The sequence below is a fragment of the Denticeps clupeoides genome, chromosome 13, assembly GCF_900700375.1.
Source record: "Denticeps clupeoides chromosome 13, fDenClu1.1, whole genome shotgun sequence".
In the NCBI taxonomy this organism is placed as follows: domain Eukaryota; kingdom Metazoa; phylum Chordata; class Actinopteri; order Clupeiformes; family Denticipitidae; genus Denticeps; species Denticeps clupeoides.
In genome coordinates this window covers 17,862,495-17,882,314 of record NC_041719.1, presented here as the reverse complement: position 1 = coordinate 17,882,314, position 19,820 = coordinate 17,862,495, and the positions used below count along the sequence as shown (strand labels likewise).

The 19,820-nt window shown below is 44.4% G+C and overlaps 1 protein-coding gene across 3 annotated transcripts in view; it reads right to left on the bottom strand.

Annotated features, from left to right (window-relative positions):
* Positions 1-3,853, bottom strand: part of pbx1b (pre-B-cell leukemia homeobox 1b) — a 52,056-nt gene extending 48,203 nt beyond the window's left edge. The window contains exons 1-2 of one of the 3 annotated variants that reach the window (XM_028999986.1): positions 3,264-3,853; positions 2,400-2,473 (exon numbers count right to left, since the gene is read on the bottom strand). In XM_028999986.1, the coding sequence (XP_028855819.1) occupies positions 2,400-2,473; positions 3,264-3,451 (262 nt within the window). In that variant the 5' untranslated portion in view covers positions 3,452-3,853. Of the gene's footprint in view, positions 1-2,399; positions 2,474-2,797; positions 2,877-3,263 lie in introns of those variants that run through there. The other 2 variants (XM_028999984.1, XM_028999985.1) reach the window with 2 other exon arrangements.
* Positions 3,854-19,820: the final 15,967 nt, after the last annotated feature.

Below are 19,820 nucleotides of genomic sequence, written 5' to 3'. Positions count from 1 at the left end.
GCCACGCCCGACCCACAACCATTCATCAACACCTATTAAAAGGGACCACTCGTTTTTATCATTTTAGGTTTAATGAGGAAAATGACACTATTTAATATTAATCATGCATGCTAACCCTCAGGTTTCATTCATTCAAAGGAAATAGCTAAAAAAAAAAATATATATATATATATATATGCGCATTTTAAAGGATTTTGACAAAAATGACTTAATTCACAATATTAACTCTATGAGAGATCAATGTTCCTTTATACACAGCGAAATTATGAAGACAAGTCCAAATGGCGGCAGGAAGAACTGCTAGTGCACGGCCTCTCAATAATTTATTACAGAAGGCCAGTCAGTTAAAAAGGTGAAGCGGTGGCGCAGCCTCTCAGTACTTTTCCACCCTTCTTCATTTCTCAAAACCATGAAATGCATTCACGTTATTACTTTTACACATTAAAAAATGATCTGGAGACTTGCATAATAACAAGGAATTATTAGTAACATATCGAACAGTTCAGGACATTTCACTGAATTGAAAGGAAATAATGCATAATGCTGAGGGGCATGACAGACTCCCACAGAAGAACTCCACGACGAGGGTCCCACCGAGATTCCAGAGCATGGTTGCGGTGCGCGTGGCAGAAAACACTCCCCTCACCCCGGCCCTCTCCGCAGAAGGGAGTCGTGGAGAAAAACGAGCCGAGCTCGCTGCACGCTCCAAAGGGGGGAAAAAAAAAACACGGATAGCCGCGAACCACGTTTTCTGAACCCAACATTTCAATACTTTCAACACGACACTGTTTACCGTATTTTTATACCCGCAACTGGCGAATATTTCCACCCCATCACTCGACAGAGCAAAGCTGAGACCCGACTCGCTAAGATTCACTTCGAGCCAAGCGTTGGTGACAGCAACGAGTGGCTCGACAACAGAAGGCACACGGCCTCGGCGTCCGAAGAACGGGTGGAGCGCTGGCGTTCCGGGGGGTGGGGGGGGTGGGAGTCAGGGATTCCCCCCCAAAAAACTCGCTTTCGTTCCCGCTCTGCCGGTGGACGCCAAGCCAAACCGCCAGCGCGCACCACGGTGACGACCAAACAAACAAACCTCCTGCCCCTGCGCCGAGGAACCCTCGGCCTCCTTCTGCGCGCCACGCCTCAAATGGGAATAAAGGCAGAAAGATTCCGGAAGATTCCGTTTTTGATATATAAATCTTTTTTTTATCTGTTGATTTTCGATCTGTGGTAAAGGGCAGGGGCCAGCGGCCAGGAGGAGGTCCGTGTCACGTTGCGCTTCGTGCCGATTCGAACTCTGGATGAACCCTGGGAACCAACGTGGAGTAGGACCCCCCCCCCAGCCAAACAGCAGCAGAAAGAGAAACCCAGCAGGCCCCTGAAGACCCCCCACCATCGCTGGAGCGTCCTCTCCGGCCGGGACTTGCTCGGTTTACTTCCACGCGCCGGCGGGTGCAGAACAGGCCGCCGCCGTGGCGGCGCAGCGCCGTCTGAATACATGGCCGCCGTCCCTTCAAAGGTCTGAGGGGTGAAAATAAACGGCGGAATATACAAGCTGTCACTTCATAGCCGCTCCGACTTCTCTCGCTGCCAATTTTCCCAAATGTCAAAGGGACTTGGGAGGGATGACTTGTGCCTTCCGCCTCGTAATGTCGCCGCGTCTCTGCTCTTAGTGCAATTATTTCCGTGACACTCACTCCCACAACACGCACGGGAGACGCAAGTGAAGTAAATGAGACGCGCTCGCCGGATCTGACAGGCCGCGCGCACACAGGGGAAAAGCGGACGCGGCGCCAGGTAATTTAGTTCGCCGCGCCCCATCGCCCCTCTTCCAACCAACACCCAAAATCCTGCAGCGCGCATTTTACAGCTCGGGACGCAGTTGATCCAGACTTGCCATGTCCTGGCGTGTCGTGGCCGTGTGATGGGTAAAGGCTCGCTGCGACACGCAAAAACGCCGCCAGGATTCTCATCAACTAATCTTTTTCTTATTCGCTTGCAATTAATGCAAAATAAATAAAGAAATATTTAAAATAATTCAAAGGGCAAATGTCAAGAAAATCTGCAACACTCTTCACAGCGTGCAACGTGTAACAACACTGCATTTCAAATAAACTGGAGGCATTTCATTTCAACAAAAAAAAAAAAAATTCCATGCTGCATCTAAAATTCCTGGTGTGTACAGAAATACATCAGTTTATATATTCAGCACTTTGCATGCATCTGTTTGTAAGAAGCGATATAAAAAGGGTTTTCTTTTGCATCAAGAAATACGTGAATGTCATTATGAAATTAGAAGAGAATATTTCAGGAGATTTAAAAAAAAAAAAAGTAATTCCCTGACTTCTAACAGGAGGTGGAATGGTTTTAAATGTGAAAGAAAGTATATCAGACTTTACCTGTTTTCTCTTTAATTTCGCACAAGACGTTGAAGAGAGCTGGTTTCATTCTGTGACAATTCAACGCGTGTTTCCTAGAATAAAAATGTAATGATTTAAAAAGTATAATAATATTAATATTCCTGTATGAGCAGTTACACGTTTTGGGTTTTTCACTACTTTTTTTACATTAATAAAAGGGAGCAACGTTTTAAAATAACAATATTTCTTATGCTACAAATCGGTGAATGCGTTTGCTTAATCTCTTTTAATCGCGTTTTAATTTCCACTGTCCCCACAGAGGCCGTGTTCCCTTTAGCTTAGCTTAGCCACGTTCTCGCACGTAATGAACTTTTTTTATCTGTTGGCGGCTTCGCCAGTTGGGGTGCGACGTTAAAAAGTCTAACTTTTCCCCGCACGTTTGTCGGAGCTTTTTTCCGCGTCAGCTCCGCTTTTCGAGCCGCTTCCGATCCTCCGTGTTCTGGGCTCTCGCCAGGTGAAGAGGAGCGGGAGGAGAGTGTGTGAGAGCGTGTGTGTGTGTGTCGTGCGTTGCTGAGAGGGGTGTGTGTTATTACACACCGTCCCCTCATTTCAGCGTCAGGTGACAGAATGCCGATCGATAATAACGCAGGAAATAAATCGCGCAGGTGCTGCTGCCGTAATAAAAATTCCGTATAATTGTAATTGCTCTGGTCCGGATAATAACAAAGTCGACACCATTGCGCAGTAGCAACAAAACTAGTAAATTAGAAAATGATTTTTAAAAAAATGATTATTATTATTCTTGACGCTCGTGAAATGTTGTGCACATGTTGTGGTGGAAGATGTCGCTTTAAACCACGGCGGCGACGGGAAGAATAATGCCTGGACGCGAAGCCGCCTCACCTGGCCTGCGCCTCGTCCAGACTTTGGTCAGTGATGGTCATGATTTGCTGTAAAATGTCTCCGATGTCCTGCTTCCTGCCGTCCCCGTCGGCTCCGCCGGCGCCTTCCTGCATGTGCTGGGGCAGGCCGGGGTGGCCCGTCATGCCCACGCCGGCGTGAGAGTGCATGAGCCGCGGCTGCTCGTCCATCCCGTCCGCCTGGGTGCTGCGGGGACGCGGCTCGCTCGGCAATCCCAAAAGCCGCCCGTCGGCCGCTGCCGTGCGCTGGAGAGCGGGGAGAGGAGCGGGGGGGGAAAAAAAGCCCCTTCAGCCTCGCCGTCCCTCCCTGCCGCTTTTCGGGCGAAGCGTGTAACGCGATCTGAAGCGCTGCGCCTCTCCCGCGCTGTGCCGGCCGCGGTCTCCCCCTGCGCGGCACCCCTTCCACCCGGTAGGCAGTGCAGCGGCGGAGGAACACTTTATTTCTTTCTCTCTCTCTCTTCTTTTTTTTAAATTTTTTTTTTATTTTTCCGAGCCTTACGCGCAGCTTATTTCTACTTGTTTCATCCTCCTGCTTTTGTTACGCGCAGAACTGGCGGCGCATAGCGAGACTGTGGGGCGCAGGCCCCGCCCACCGGCACATGATTGGGAACGGGCCGCGCTTGGCCCCGCCCCCCTCGAGGAGCTTCTCGTGAAACGTCAATCAAGGCGGCGGGGACGGCGGGAGCGGGACTCGGGTCCACCGTGCAGGGCACTGCAGGCAGCAGGTGACGGATCGAACCCGAACTGGAAATAAGTAATTGCGAGCGACGCCGGAGGTCTGCTCCCTCGTCCCCTCTGACCAGAGGAAGACCTCCATTTTCTCCCCAGGACTCCATTTAATTTCCTACGGCCTTTGCCAAGAAATAGATTTATCCCGTGCAGTTATATGGACCCTAATCAAAACAATCGACTTTCTCCTTCGTATATTAAAGTTATTACGTGGTTAATGCAGTTATTACTTGGCAAGAGGCGTTCCTGGTGACAAATGCGCAGTCGCCTGTTTAAATGTCCTTTCATTGAAGATGATTTGCCGCCATGTAACTTGCAGGGTACAGAACAGTCCAGGTAGCGTCTCTTTCCTTTCCCAAATTCGTTTCATTTTTGTACCGCAGAGTTCTTATTTCCTTCCTTCATTTCTTTATTTTTTTTCCTTCAGGTATGTTGGGGAGCGGCGCATGACTGGGTTTTGCTGGGTGCTCCTAATGTAAGCCGGTGACCCATGGTGCGCAGCCAAGCAGCAGGGCCCGCGTGTGTTTGGCCAGGCTGAAAAGTGCCCTTCAGGCCCATAGGAAGCCCTCACTCCGCTGCTCCTGCCATGGGGAGCCACACAGGAGAGGGCAGTGGGGGGATGGGGTTGGGCAGGAGGGCTGAATGTGTGTGGCTCTCGTGATAGAAGGACTGACGGTCTCTCTCTCTCTCTCTCTCTCTCTTTTTTTTTCCAGGCACTGGGAGCCCTGAATCAAATCCTTCAGTGCAGAATTAAATAGTGGGCAATCAATCCCTCCGGTGTTATTTGTGTGTGTGTGTGTGTGTGTGTGTGTGTGTGTGCGCTTCAGTGCCATGTCGTCTTGCTTGGTTCTCAGAAAGGACAAGAAAAGATTTTCAAATGGTGTCAGAAGAAACAATGAGCTTCATAAACCTTTTCTCCCGTGATATAAACCTGGGGGTTTCTGATTCTACCAGGTCTAAAAATTGTCCTTTGATATTTAATGAAAATATTACAGAGGAGAAAAGATAAATACTGCAAATCCTCTAGCTATTTTGGGATGTAAGTTAGCATAGTACAATGGGTGGTACAGGGAGCGAAATGCGCGAATCCTGCGCTGTTGGCACGCTTTTAAATGTTAACAATTCAGAAGTGGCATAGATTCCAAACCTGGCAGGAACACGAGGAATGGCACAATGAGAGGGATGCAGTGAAAGGGAAACTCACCAATGAATATGTTTGGCATACAGCTGTTTTGCATATCGGGTTTGAGGACAAGCGATTGTGACACTGCAGACACACACTCCCCAGGTCCCAGGTGATACGCCGCTCGTGTCCTACCGCTGGGTTCTCCTTTCTCACTCTGGCTTTGGGAAGCACTGGCTATGCAAATAGTGAGCAGAATATGTATAATGTAAAACGGTGCATGTGGCAAGTCGCCCCTGCCATCTGCCAAGTGGAGGAGCCGGGGAGAATACCTGAGGGGCTCGGCGTTACACCAGACATGCTAACACTACCCAAACATCTGGCCACTTCTGCCACGGGCCAAGAAACGCACGCTTCCAAACTCCATGCTTGGTCAGTCCGTTCATTGTTGGTTGCAAGCTTATTTTCACGTTCTGCAGGGTGCTTACTTTGAAATAAACTTTTTCAAAATAAATGAACAATGTTAATGTTAAAAAAAAAAAAACGTTGCATAAAAGCAAAACTTTGTACAGCAAGCGGCATGTATGAGTCCTTGCAATATTAATACAGTTGTTAAAAGAAACAATGGCCATTTCAACCAGGCCTACTGTGGAGAAAGAAGGCCGGCACAGACACTCCTGAATCTATATCGGAAGAACGGGACATGGCCTGGTGATCCCATCCCTCTCGGCTGCTTTCCCCCTCTCATTCAAATGTGTGTGTTCAGTATATTACAAAGCATGCTTGATGTTTGCAAAGAGGCATTTTGGTCTGTTTCATTAGCTAATGTACTAAAGTACGTCTCATTGCAGTCCATTCTCAAAATTTAGCATATTCAGCTAAATAACTTGATTATTTAATAACTCCATAATAATAATAACAAGAATTAGCATCTGACAGCTATTGACATATTGCAAAAGGCAGAATTGAAAAGTCCTATTACTGCATATCAATAAAGAGGTGAATTAATTCCAAACCATAGATCACATTTCTCATCTAAGAAAGAGCTTTACTGTAATCACTTAAAACCCCACTTTGACCATGCTGCTTCCTACACACACACACACACACACACTTTGAACAGCGTGAAGTGTCTGTGTGTTCATCAGCAAGTGTCGTGGTTGGTCGCGGCTGTGAGCGAATGCGAGCTGACAGTGGTGCAGTCAGGACTGGATCAGTTGACGCTCCTTTGCAGAGGACCAGACTTCGTCCTCCGTGCCTTGGGTCATTTCACGTGACAGAAAGGCTATGCAGATGAAGTCAGGCTTTCGGTCTTCTTTGCCCCGGGCCTTTTCTAGGAATGGGTGAACATTTCAACACTTGGGAAGGATTTTTTATATGTATATATTTACACCGAATACTCAATTTCTAGACACTTTGCTTTGAACAAAGGATTCAATCTATTATTGAGCAACGCACAGTGCAACAGGTTTGACCGTGCACTGGTGCTGACTAATAAAAATTCCCAAGAAACAAAAAAAAAACACTTCTCAACAAAAAGATCATTAAGGGTTTAGATATGGGTGAGAAAGCTACAGCCCAAAATGTGCAATTTACAATTTCACCAACTGTACATGCATATTATCAATACAAGATGCAATTTACAGATGTAATCAATACACAGATAAAGAGGGTAAGTTATCTATCAATGCAATGTATCAAGTGTGTGTGTTTGCTGACCACCAAAGATTGGAATAGATTTATAAAAAACAAATAAGAGATCGAGTCCTGAGGTTATGTTTATGTGGTAGGGTTAGAGTTGGGCATAGAAAACACTAGTTAGACAAATATGATGTAAAAACAAATGTGAGCATTTCTATATGTGAGATGGGTTCTATGTTTCCCTTATATAGACAAACAGACACACACACATGCAGCAAACCCATGACAGACGGATCCATTGCAAAATGACAGACTTGCTTTTCCAGGGCTGTTACTGATATTGCGTTATTACATGACTCCGTCCTTGTTAAAATTCGGGTGGTAATAGACTAGTTATTAACACACTCGCCTATGAACCAGAAGACTCAGGTTCAAATCCCACTTACTACCATTGTGTCACTGAGCAAGACAATTATCCCTGGGTTATTGTCTCATGATTGTAAGTTGCTATGGATAAGGGCGTCTGATAAATGTAAAAATCTCATTCATTAGCCTTTCATCCAGGGAAGAACACAATAGGTACACAAAACATTCAGGTTCAAGAGTCTCTGACCTATTTAGTGGTTTCACTGAAATTCATCTGAATTTCTTCCTCTTCTTGCATCAGTGTTCACTTGAAAATGAAAAAAAAAGGATAATTCCTTCAGTGTAGCCTACTTTACCTCTGGCTTGGTAATTAACAAGCCATTCGATCTGTTGCTAGGAAACCCAACTCTCTCTACTTCTATGTTAGTTAGGCACCATAACATCCTATTAGAGAAGCTTGGGGTAGCTAGTCGGCTTATTATCTGCTCCATTCTTTTTCATTATATCATGCTGCTGGGAAGTGCTAACACTGTAAATTACATAAATTGGTTGGCTGTCAGTGTGTGAGCTGCATTCAAATAAAGTTAATCCACCATCAAAATCCTGGACAAAGGAATAAGTGAATTTTATTTCATTCTGCAGTAACAACATAAACAATGTATTGTGCACAAAAAAAAGCAAAAAAAAAACAGCCTGTTAAGTTTTGTCACTCCGTCCGTTCTAAGCATTGCAGAAGGCCTGTGAGGAAACGCAGCCTGGGACTACCGAGAGCATTGAGGTTCTGGGCACAGCCCGGCCATCCCATCAGGATGGCGAGGCCTGAACAGATTGGTACATCACAGAAACAAAGACGACCAGTGTTTGGGCAGGAGCCCCGGAACAAGACAGGCCCATTGCTCAGACTCTGTCACAGCAGCAGATCACAGGCGTCTCACATGTACCTCTCAGCCAAACAGCCCTCAGTTAACAGGCACGAACACCGAGACGAGAGTCGAGAGGCATGCTGACCCGAAACAACTGGAGCAACCAGAGGGTTTCCTGTTGGCTGGACTCCAGCTAATATTTTGCAGCTAAAATCTGAATTGCTGAGCAAAGTACCTGCAGAAACGTGACACCACATGAGCTATCTGGCAACCAATACCAGTCAATGAACAGCCTTACTTGGAAGATGCCTTATTTGTGTCTATCATTATTATTATCACTGTTGTGTATACTGTAAAAGCAACTGGATTCACAAAATGTTCTGAATTAATGTTTAGTATGACATACAAAAGAAAATAAAAAGTTATTTAGGCATACACCAATTCATAACATTGTCCCCTGAAATATGTACTAAAAGTATATATATCGAAAGTATTTTGTTTTATTTGCCACCTGTCAAACTTGATTTGTCCTTGAGCGACTAGGCATGGTGTCTGTGAGCGACAGGAGAAACATCATTTGCAAACACACACATCTTTAGTCTTCTGAGTGATCCATTACGTTCCATTTCATCAAGAGATCCTTGTTACTCTGCCTACATGCTTGTTGTGAACCAGACGTGTCACCAAGAGATGGCCGTCACATCAATCTCTACCTTGTTTATTCGCATGTATCATTATGTCTCCCTGGCATCTGCCCTGCCCAGACCACTACACACCCCACTCTGTTGTTGCTGTCCCTCCCTCCTCAGGCCTGGTAGGATGAACACTGCCTTTCACACCAGGAATAACTGTAAACAGGCAATTACAGCTCCACAACCAATTAATCTAGCCGTCCAGACCAACCTCAGGATCTGTAGGTTTTAAATTCTGTGGACCGGAAAAAAGGCATGTGTGCAACCGAACAGGTGGTATTGCCATGGATTCAACAGAACACCTTCGAGGATGAAGGAGAAACAGTTTCTTAATGCAGTCTCTTTTCATTCTCTCCAGAATGAAATGGACACTTTTAACATTTAACTCCTGAAAGAAAGTAATTACATGCCAGAGAGTGGCCAAAAAAATGACTATATGGCAGGCCTCTGCTTGGTTAAAAAAAATTTGTGCTTCAACAGTCATGCTGCGCGCAGTCCTTTTTTCACCTGTTTTTATTTTGATCATTTTTATTTTCCGTTAGTGGTGGAGCCCAATATTACTCAAACTTTGAGCTAAATTAGAAGACAGCGGTTGACTCAGCATTTTGTCACCATAGCGATCCATTGACCCTGCGGGGTAGGCGGGAAGAAAACAGTGGAATGCTTATTTTAATGTCTATCCAATATATACGGCACCCACCTCGAGATGAGGCCGGGCAATCAACCACCAATCCATTAGACTGAGATGTTTTTCAGAGACTGACACATTATTGTGTCTCCACTCGCCACTGGCTCACGTTCAAGGTTAACCTTTTAGAGGCAGCTGATTGTTGCGAGAAGGTTAAACAACACATTAACATGCATTAAAATATTAAATTATGGCTCCATTTGGTATATGAGAGAAAAACAACAACATAAAAAAGGCTTTTAAAATTATGAAGGCAATTAATGAAGTGTTGCTGGGTTGTGGGTTCTTGCACTGTAGAGGAAGTCTTACTGGGGATTGAGGAGTAGATGGTTTTCAAATGGGAGCTGGGTGCAGTATTGGCAAGAGGATTATTCTTTTAATGTGGGGTTAATGAACTGCAGAGGAGGAGAGCCAAATCTTAATAACAATGGTGACTTTTTCCTGGGAGAAATTCACTAACCTTTTCTATGGGCTATAAAAACCTTATTATTCAGCCTTTATGTGAATTTCACATTTTGAAGCACAGTTTTGTGTTGCTAATGTCAAACACATTTTTTCATTTCAGGCTTTCACATATTACAAATGATTGCTTTAATAAAAATATTTAATTTTTTTTAGGTCATTTTGAACTTACTACATCATGGCAATATTAGAGCATGTTGGAACAGTGTGAACAGGGCAAACTGCTTCTTTAAAGGATCGTACATGAACTATTCCCCAACTATTCCTAATCAGGGTCACGGCAGCCTGAGTCCATCCCGGGACACGGGGCAGGGACTCACCCACACTCACACCTACGGACAACTCCGAGTCACCAGTTCACTGTAGTGCTCATGCCTTTGGGTGGTGGGAGGAAACCAGAGAACCCAGAACAAACCTGTGGTAACACAGGGAGAGCATGCAAATTTCAAGCACACACACACGTGCGAATCGAACCACAACCTTGCTAAACGCCATGCCACAGCGTGGCCCTTAGCTCATTCAATTACTGTTATTCATATCCAATAGGTTCTTCAGGAGAATTTCATGTTTAATTGCTCCCATGACATGTCTCTGGGACGATTACACTTAAAAGCGTAATACGCATGTTGGAAACACTGATGAAATTTGTGGAAATATATGGGCAGGGGGGTTATATTCTGTCATAACATGCATGTTTAAATAATCTTGATAACTGCACAGTGGGGTGGCCAGTATCAAGTTCTGTGAGAACAGAGGAATCATGGAACTGTAGGAATGTGCGCGGATGTAGTGGGTAACAGATTCGCTCATGAAGCAGAAGTCACAGGTTCAAATCCCACTTAGATTAGATTAGATTAGATTCATCTTTATTGTCATTACACATATTGTCATTAAACTGCAACGAAATGCAGTTTAGGTCTAGCTATTAGTGCAATAAGCAGCAAGTGCAGGATACAGGTCAAATAAGTTATGTATATACATAAGGTGATATGTGCAGGAGATGGATAAATATGAACATATTTATAAAAAGTGTATAGTCAGTGCAATGATCATGTGCAAAAATGTGCAAGATTGTGACTAAAACAAGATTTACTACCATTGTGTCCCTGAGTAAGACACTTAAACTTGAGTGTCTCCAAGGGGACTGTCCTGTCACTTGTGACTGTAAGGCACTCTGGATAAGGATGTCTGATAAATACCAAAAATGTAAATAAAAATGTAAATATCCACCAAACAGAAGAACTGTTAGGACTCAAGATCTGCCGTTTTTAAGCACCAGGCCAAAATAATTTCACACAACGCTGTGAATTCCCTATATCCTGTTATACATAAGGCATGAGAGAAAACCGCAGTATTGACAAGAAGAAAGGTGGGATTAAGTGACTTCATCTCTCCAGTAACGTATCTCTGCACCTTGTCTCAGAAAATAACCAATTAACCCATCTGAGCATTATGGAGAAGTTACGGTGCCGGAACTGGTTGCATTCCCATCTCATCCATTTAAGTAATTGAAGTACCAGAAGAAAAAAAAAACCTTTCCCATTTGCATCAGTGTCCCAGCGCTCGGTGCAAGAAGCACATCAGGCCAGGCTTTCGTCCTTGCCGTAAAATCTCAGGCTGTAACCCGTCACACGGGGGCCTGATTGACAGCCTTCCCTTTTTTTAACGATCTCACGCTCACCAAGTTCAATTTACCTTATTGCAATGTGAGTGGCCAGCTTCAGAGCAGGTTGGGGAGGGGCAGCATCTTATTTGACAGCCTAAGCTGAAATGGAGCAAGAGAATGAGAGGAGAGAGAGAGAAAGACAGGGGGGGGGGAAAGGGGGGAGGCTGGCAAAAAAAAAAAAAAAAACGAGGAGAAAGCAATGAAGGGAGAGAAATGCAGGATGAGAGTGCTCAGGAAAGGCAGGGAGCAAGCAATGGAAGAGAAAAGGGTGGAAAGGAGGATGGAGAAAAAAAAACCTGAGATAGCAAGAGAGGGAGAGAAAGAGCATGTCACTCTGAATTTCCTTCATGGGGCAGGTGAGGAGAGATAAATGTCAAAGGACGCTCCGCGAAATAAAACAACAACTCGCCTGCGCTCATCCAAGCCAGAGCCACTCAACCACAGCCACCGAGGCTCCTGCCCTTTGGTTAAAACAAGCATAGAGACACGTCACCCTCCACACAATGCACACCGCGGTCCCCTCACCGGTGGCACCGAGAAGAAGAAAGTGGCTATTTCAGAGAACCCGGTTTTATACCAAGGCTGCAAGAAAGCCAGTGGCAAAGAAGTGGCCATGTCCTTTTTTTTTTTACAGACAGACTGCTGCTTGTCTGCATTATAAATGTCAAGAGATGCTGTTGGATGTCCAGGAGGCCAGAACTGCAGGTCAGCCATGTTACACCACCACAGTTAAAGACTCTGGAAGCCATTTTAGCATTTAGTGCAGCAAACTACTGCCAGATTTAGCTATCCCAGCAATATCCCTTCTCCACAATCTCCATGTGCATGTGTACATCTTGACAGTGAGTTGCAACAACCTTTACAATTCTGAATATGCAATATCATTTGTGCTGTTCCTTACCAAAACATAGACATCCCCTTATGACAAAAACACTGGAAACAAATGTAACTGACAGGTGTTGGAGTGAAATGAAACAATACAGTATATATGCCTACTGTAAGCGCAATTGAATGAATGATGGATGAGAAAGATATGGTACAAATTTCAAAGTCTACCTCTTCGTCACTGCTGGTGCACTAAAAATTTGTTTGTGGCAAAAAAAATGTTTCACTACAGACTATACAAAAACGAATACCAGTCGTTTGTTAAATGCATTTCTATTGGTTTTTAGTATATATATATACATACATACATACACACACACACACACACACACACACACAAACATATATAGTCATATATATGTCATATAGTCATATATATATGTGTGTTTGTGTGTGTATATATATATATATATTATTATTAATCTAAATTTTATTTATTTATTTATTTTTTCAACAGTGGCCCCAAATGTCTTTAGTGTATGTTCTGGCAGCGAATATATTGAATGACAGACAGTCAAGGAAAACAGCTCCTTGCAGGGAAATGTTGTGATGGGGAAACACAAGCCCACAAAACATTCACAAATCCAGTACTACAATCAGCATGGGAAGTTGGTAACTGTCACACATAAAAGTAGCATAAGTGCAAAAGAAAGTTAAATTAAAGTTAGAATTACATTAGGCTTTCATGGCTGCCCACTGCTCACCAAGGGTGATGTTTGAATACAGAGGACACATTTCACTGTGTCACCGTGTGCTGTGCTGCAGTGTTTCACAATGACAATCACTTCACTTCACTTTCAAATACTTTGCTGCTTTTCATATGCTGCTTTTATTGTAATTTGCATAAACTCCAGAAAGTTATGAAGAGTGATCAGATGAATTGAAAAGTCCCTCTTTGCCATGAAAATAAATCCCAAAAAAAAACATTTCCACTGCATTTCAGCCCTGCTACAAAAGGACCTGCTCTTGTTAATACAAGTGAGAATATTGACCAACACAAGGCTGGAGATCATTCTGTCATGCTGATTGACGTAGAATAGCAGACTGGACGCTTTAAAAGGAGGGTGATGCTTGAAATCATTGTTCTTCCTCTGTTAACCATGGTTACCTGCAAGGGAACATGTGAAGTCATCATTGGGTTGCATTTATCGGATCATCAAAAACTTCAAGGAGAGAAGTTCAAGTGTTGTAAAAAAGGCTTCAGGGTGCCCAAGATAGTCCAGCAAGCCCAGAACCGTCCCCTAAAGATGATTCAGCTGCAGGATCGGGCTGCCACCAGTGCAGAGCTTGCTCAGGAATGGCAGCAGGCAGGTGTGAGTGCATCTGCAGGGAGAGTGAGGTGAAGACTGGAGGATGGCCTGATGATTGCAAAATGATTGTCAGGAGATGAAATGGTGAGTGCTAACCATCAGTCCTGTCTCATGCCACCAGTTAAGCATCTTGAGACCATTCATGTGTGGGGCTACTTCTCAACTCGCTGAGGTCTTGAAAAAAAGGGCCAACACTGCAAATACTGACTGTTTGCATAAACCTGATGCCCTTGTGCCCTCCAAATGTGACAGGATGCCTGACCTGTAATGGAGACACATTTGTGAAGAACCAGGAAGTGAGGATGACTGGGCATGGCAACACGGCAACGCTCTCCCACCATCCCGGTGGTTCGATGTGGGATGAGCTTTGGTTTTTGAATGGGAAACAGAAGAACGATAGTCCAAAGCCCACTTCACCGTCCCGGAGCTTCTTGGCTGGCCAGACTCCAATGACTGGGCGTTGAACGATACCTGCGTAAACTGGCTGGAGCTGGCTTTAAACGGGAATTCTGTGATCCTGGTTATTTGGAGTGACTGGAAAAGGCAGATCTGCCAGCAGCTTTGAAGACTATCCTGAGAGACATTCATTTCCTAGAACTCTACAGCCGGTGCCCACGCCGAGACCTCCCGGCAGCTCTTTTCCATCTGAGTGCTGCAGGTAACATGGGACAGCAAAAGGCCACTGTCCCCCTTCCCTTTTGCCAGGTCTCCTCTACACCAGCACTCCGGTGGCCTGTATCTGCCGTCCTGACTCTGATGCACCACCACCAAAGGGACAAGCTACTGGAGTAGAGGAGCTGGAGGTCTGGAACACGCTCTGAGTGAGGAGGAAAGAGGGATAAAGGGAGGGGGGCCCAGATTTCCCCACGGCTGGACCCACCGGGGTCCTGTGCCTGATATCGTGCACTTGTGCTTCTCCCCCTCCGTATGTGACAGTGCAACTGATAAAATGGTATGAATTTCTGTCATAGATATTGCTTGAATTTTTAAAAATTCTGTCATTTTTTAACAACCGTAATAAACATTATTATAAAATTCATAGTAACATTTCTGAAGTCAATCAGACAAAAAAATACTGTACGGTACTGTGGAAACAGATGTTATTTAAGGTCACAGTGACGGAAAAAGTCCTTCAAGTTCCCAAAGTGTGTTTTATTCTTGGCTGGGATCTGAGGTACAGAGCAGCACCATAAACTATAAGGGGGGAGCAAGCGGCTGGCGAAGTTTGACCGGTGCCTGTTTGTGTTGACAGTGTCACAGCTGTGGAGTGACAGGGCCCTGTGTAAACCTCACAGTCCCTCTCTGGACCGCCGATTTATTAAAACACCACCTTCACAATCACCCCCCAAAAAAGAAAAGAATCACAGTGACAGATCCAGGAGTCTGAAGCCAAGTCGCTGTTGCTGGCATTTTTCCGGGCTCATTTGCATTAATAAAGAGGCTGTTCCTTGTCGGAATGTGTTTTATCCTGCTCAAAAAATCCCTGGGCGATCCCTCGCCGAAGAGCGCTGGGAGAATCCGACTGTCAGAGACGACAAGACAAATGAATCCCGGTGTCAGCGCCGCGTGGCTCAGCGATGACAGATTGAGAAGAACTGTCCCTCCGTCGACAGGCATGCTTCATTTTCAAATTAATAAATCTGAATAAAATATTTTAGCCTTCATTACGAGTGCCGCCTACCTGACAGCTCTGCTGACGGGGGGTGTGGGGGGTGGTGGTGGAGAGGGGATGGGGGAGCACACTGCTGGCGAGAACAGCTTGCTCCCAATCCACCTGGGCTTCAGTTTCATGCTTGCGATGTGGCGGCACCATGTGTGTGTGCACATGTGAGGACGAGTGTGTGTTCTGTATTTCTATAATAAAGGTCTGCGTGCATTTATTTTTTTTACGTGTACATTCCCAGATTCATCTGAACACCCCAACAACTCGAGCCCCTCTGACTGAATTACATAAATTGCTGCAGTAAATGGCATTAAAGACGAATGGATTGATTGCTAGCCAAGCGTTTACAAAAGAATCAATACATAACCCTGATGGCCCCTAATCAGTGCCTTATGATGAAAGGCTTAGTGAAAATGCAAGGCCATTCAGTGTGATACCCACAAGAATCCAACAGCAAGAGGAATGCTGGAGGCTGCTGTACAAAGGATGGATTCATCCAAACATATTTGCAATGGTGAAGATTTTATCCCCTCTGGACTGGGTTTTAGATGAGGGGGGAAGGAACTGTGTCCAGTCAGAATTCCCCATGGCGTGAATGAATTAAAAATGCAAACGGAAAACTAATGTGCCCTTTAAACAGGGCACAGCATGTCTCTCTCTCTCTCTCTCTCTCTCTCTCTCTGTCCCATTGCCCTGTAGCATATTCATGTCAATATGCACATTATATTTCTGCATCATATACATCAGTGCTCAGTATACCTTTTAACCATTTCACATTTATGGAGTGATCAGATTTATTTCTATAGAGTGGGTATGTAGTTTCGTGGATTTTAATATCGAACACTGAACGTTACTATCAACACTGTTAGGTTTAAGCAATGTATGCGTCTTCAGCCACTTCACGGATGTCCTCACATTTGAGAGGAAATTCTTAAGATCCCATTGCAAGCAGCTTGCAACAGGTCTGAAGCAAATGTGATTTAGCATTCCTAAAGATCTGCAGATCTGAGACTCAACCAATTAAGTGACACCACACAACAGATGTAAAATCAGCCCGAACACAATGTATTCAGTGTCACTCCTTTACAGTATGTCTTAAATATTTTAAAGGAAAATATGTGTTTTATGTCAGGGTGTGACAGCCATGTCAGTTAGACTTTTAAGATTAAAGCCTGCCATGTGAACAGAACAAACACCGTCCCAAAAGTGGAGACAAGCCTTTATCAACAAAGGTCAATAAATAATAGATTACAGTACCTGCCACCAAAACCTAGAGTGACATCATCTAAAGATTCCCTGATTGGATTCACAGCATCTTCTGTATTCCAGAAGAGAGACTATAACTTTCTAGCTGTTTGTTGCCCTGTTTTGGAAAGGGGCGGCCGGCCAGCACGTGACCTTTTCCAAGCACTTAAGCCCACTTATGTCTTTGGTTTTTGAATTTGGCCCTCTTCCAGTCGTACTCCCCTGATTTATCACCAGCCAGTGATCCGATGTGGTCCACGGTCGAGAAGCTGTTTGTTACGTTAGTGAACATCAGTGGGAAATGGCTGGGTTTTTATCCCTCTGAAATATCTTATGCAGAATAATCAATGTAGGCTACTAGTATCAATGATCGGCATAAACGTTTGTTCAGGCATAAACAGAAAAAAAACTTCTAAAACTAAAAAAAATAAATGTTATTAACACATTATTGAGGTGTTATGTATTATTATAACAAACTTAAAAGATATGTTTAGATACATGCTCAAATTGTGTTTGATGTGCAGTTTGAAGTCTAAAGCAGTGCATCTCTAAAGCTGTCACTGAACAAAAATATATTTATGGTTAATAACATCATGGAGAAGCATTGGTCAGCATTTACTCAATTTGATTTGCTCTCAGCTCAGACATGTAAAGACAATGAAAAGATGGTGCAAAGAGCAGAATAGCTGTAAAAATGATTGGAAATGACATAACTAATAAAGGGAGAAGGAAATGTGCCAAAACTGACAGAAAATGACAGCAGACAGCAGGTGTTTGCATGTGTGTGTGTGTGTGTGTGTGTGTGTGTGTGCGTGCATGTGTGAATGTTAAGACAGAAATACGGGCGAAACGTGGATCATTCCTGTTAATACCTCGTGGCAACTCATGTACAGCTGATAAAACAATATTTCACATGGGGTCAGGGCCAATAAAGAGCCTTTTCAGCACCAGAGAAATGAATAAAGCCTGACTGCCATGTTTAACATGCAGACAGAACACACACATAATCAAATGGACTCACACACACTCTCACAGAGCACTGTGACTCTAACACATGTGGGCAGAAACATTTCCGCCACTCATTAATAATGGGAATTGCAGGCTGGAACAAAAGGCCTGGATATTATAACTGACTAAAGGGTGGGACCAGACAGCTTAATCTACTGCATAATCTGTTTAAAATATGACGGATACAATGATACAGTTAAACACAATTCACAAACTCTTATTTTAATGGGAGCTTGACACAAAGCTAAGTTATACAGAATAGGTTACATTTGAACAGAATTGCTCCATTAAAACTATAATATAGCCTTTACTGACCGATGAATCAGCTGCAGTAGGCATCATATGTCAGCAAGGCAATCTCAAAATTCCCACCGTAATATATAAAATATCTTGACCAAAGATACCGGAGGAATCTTACTTAAATTACTTAAAAATTCGTTTTGACTTTGAGGTTTAGTTGTACTTTTACACCAAATGATTTTCCAGAAGAAAAAGATGGTCAGACATTCCATTAAAGCTCCTGTTTGTGTTACATTGTTTAATTGATTTCCTTGAATTACTCAAGGTGCAGTCTTAGATATAGCGTGTGGGTGGGTGGATGTCCAATTTGTTAAAAAGACTGTCCTGGGCCTCCCAGGGAGTGGTTAGCAGAAATCTGTAGTTCAGTTTTGGTCAGAAATGAGCATCAAGCCATGAGCAGACACATCTGACAAAACCAGGGTTTTTGTCGCCACAGAGACCAAAGAATTCAACTAGCTGATCATTAACGTCCGTTTATGCAACCATTCATGCCGATCGGATGTTTAGGATCAAATTTCTCAATCCTGGATGTTTTGTTAACAGGCTGAGACTGCCCATGTGCTGAAGCGGGTGTGAGGTCCGTCCGGGGAAGGAAGAGTTAAGGCCATAAAGAGACGTACCTCGGCCCTGACCTCCAGCTCTGTAAGGTATCTCCCCTGTGCAGGATTCTTATTCAACTCCAAACTGACAGTGTTTTTAATCTTTTCTTTGCCTCTCTCCTGGAGATTGGGGAAACAAAAATCAATACTCGCTGGCAGGCGATCTAGAGGGCTGTGAATTACAGGCGCGCCGTTCCGGTGCTCCGAAGCACTCAGCGGCCTTGAGCGGGGGACCATGGGAGTATCATTGGAGGGGAGGGGGGGTCAGGGGTTCAGGCCAGGACCAGGAGTGGGCAAAGTGAGGTATTTACTGCTTGGCTCACTAAAATGAGAAATAACTCCTGCACGGCGATGAGGGAGCCTGGAATCTTTTTCTTTTTTTTGGACATTTCTGGCCTCCCCTCTCTGGCTTCTCCCACAGCACGGTGCTGGGGTGCCTGAAGGTGATAAATTGGGCCTAGGACGACTCTCATGCCAGGCTGAGTCACAAATCTGAGAAGGGAACATATCGACAGCCCGGTCTGTCATTACCCGTTAATCACGCGACAGGATGACGTACGTTTCAATCCACCCCACGCACTGGCTGCACACACCCCCGCAGATCAATTCACCGGCATCCACCGAGGGTGTGTTCGCCCTAACAATTCGCACAGAAACCCAGCTTGAGAGCAATGATTAAGAAACACACTGCACCGTAGTCAAATGGTTCTTTTTTTTTTTTTCATTAATATTATTTAATTCATCAGATTATAAAGCAGTAAACACAACCAACTGACCTATGGAAGCACTTTTAATATTTTATTGGACTTTCTAAGATGTCTGAGCAATTTTTGTTGATTTCCTGCAGCCACCCTGCTGCAGAAGACCCCAAATATGTTCTGGCACCGTTAACAGCAGCATAATTAGGCTACTGTTAACTGCTTCTGCTTTCTCAGAGAGGGTCAGCATGATTTTTAGGAGTCGTGCCAGAAGAAGATAGTATCTCATAAAATCGTTCCCCCTAATGAGGACACGGCGCATACTAACTGCCCTTAATAAACTTGATTCGGTGCTGGTGAGTTCATCATTAGCTCCGTGCCGCTGCAGCCATAGGGCCAAGCCCGCTTTCGCAGCTCAGGCTAAGATTCGGTTGTTTGTGCTAATGATGTCAGTGCAAGGCGCATTCGTCTACGCACACATCATCGCTCGCCTCGTTGTGAAGACAGCAGTGTAGCAAAGTCCGGGGCAAATGTCCCAGATGCCCACCCCCCTCCATCCTCCTGGCCAAAATAACGCTTGATTAATTTGTGTTTGAGAGGCA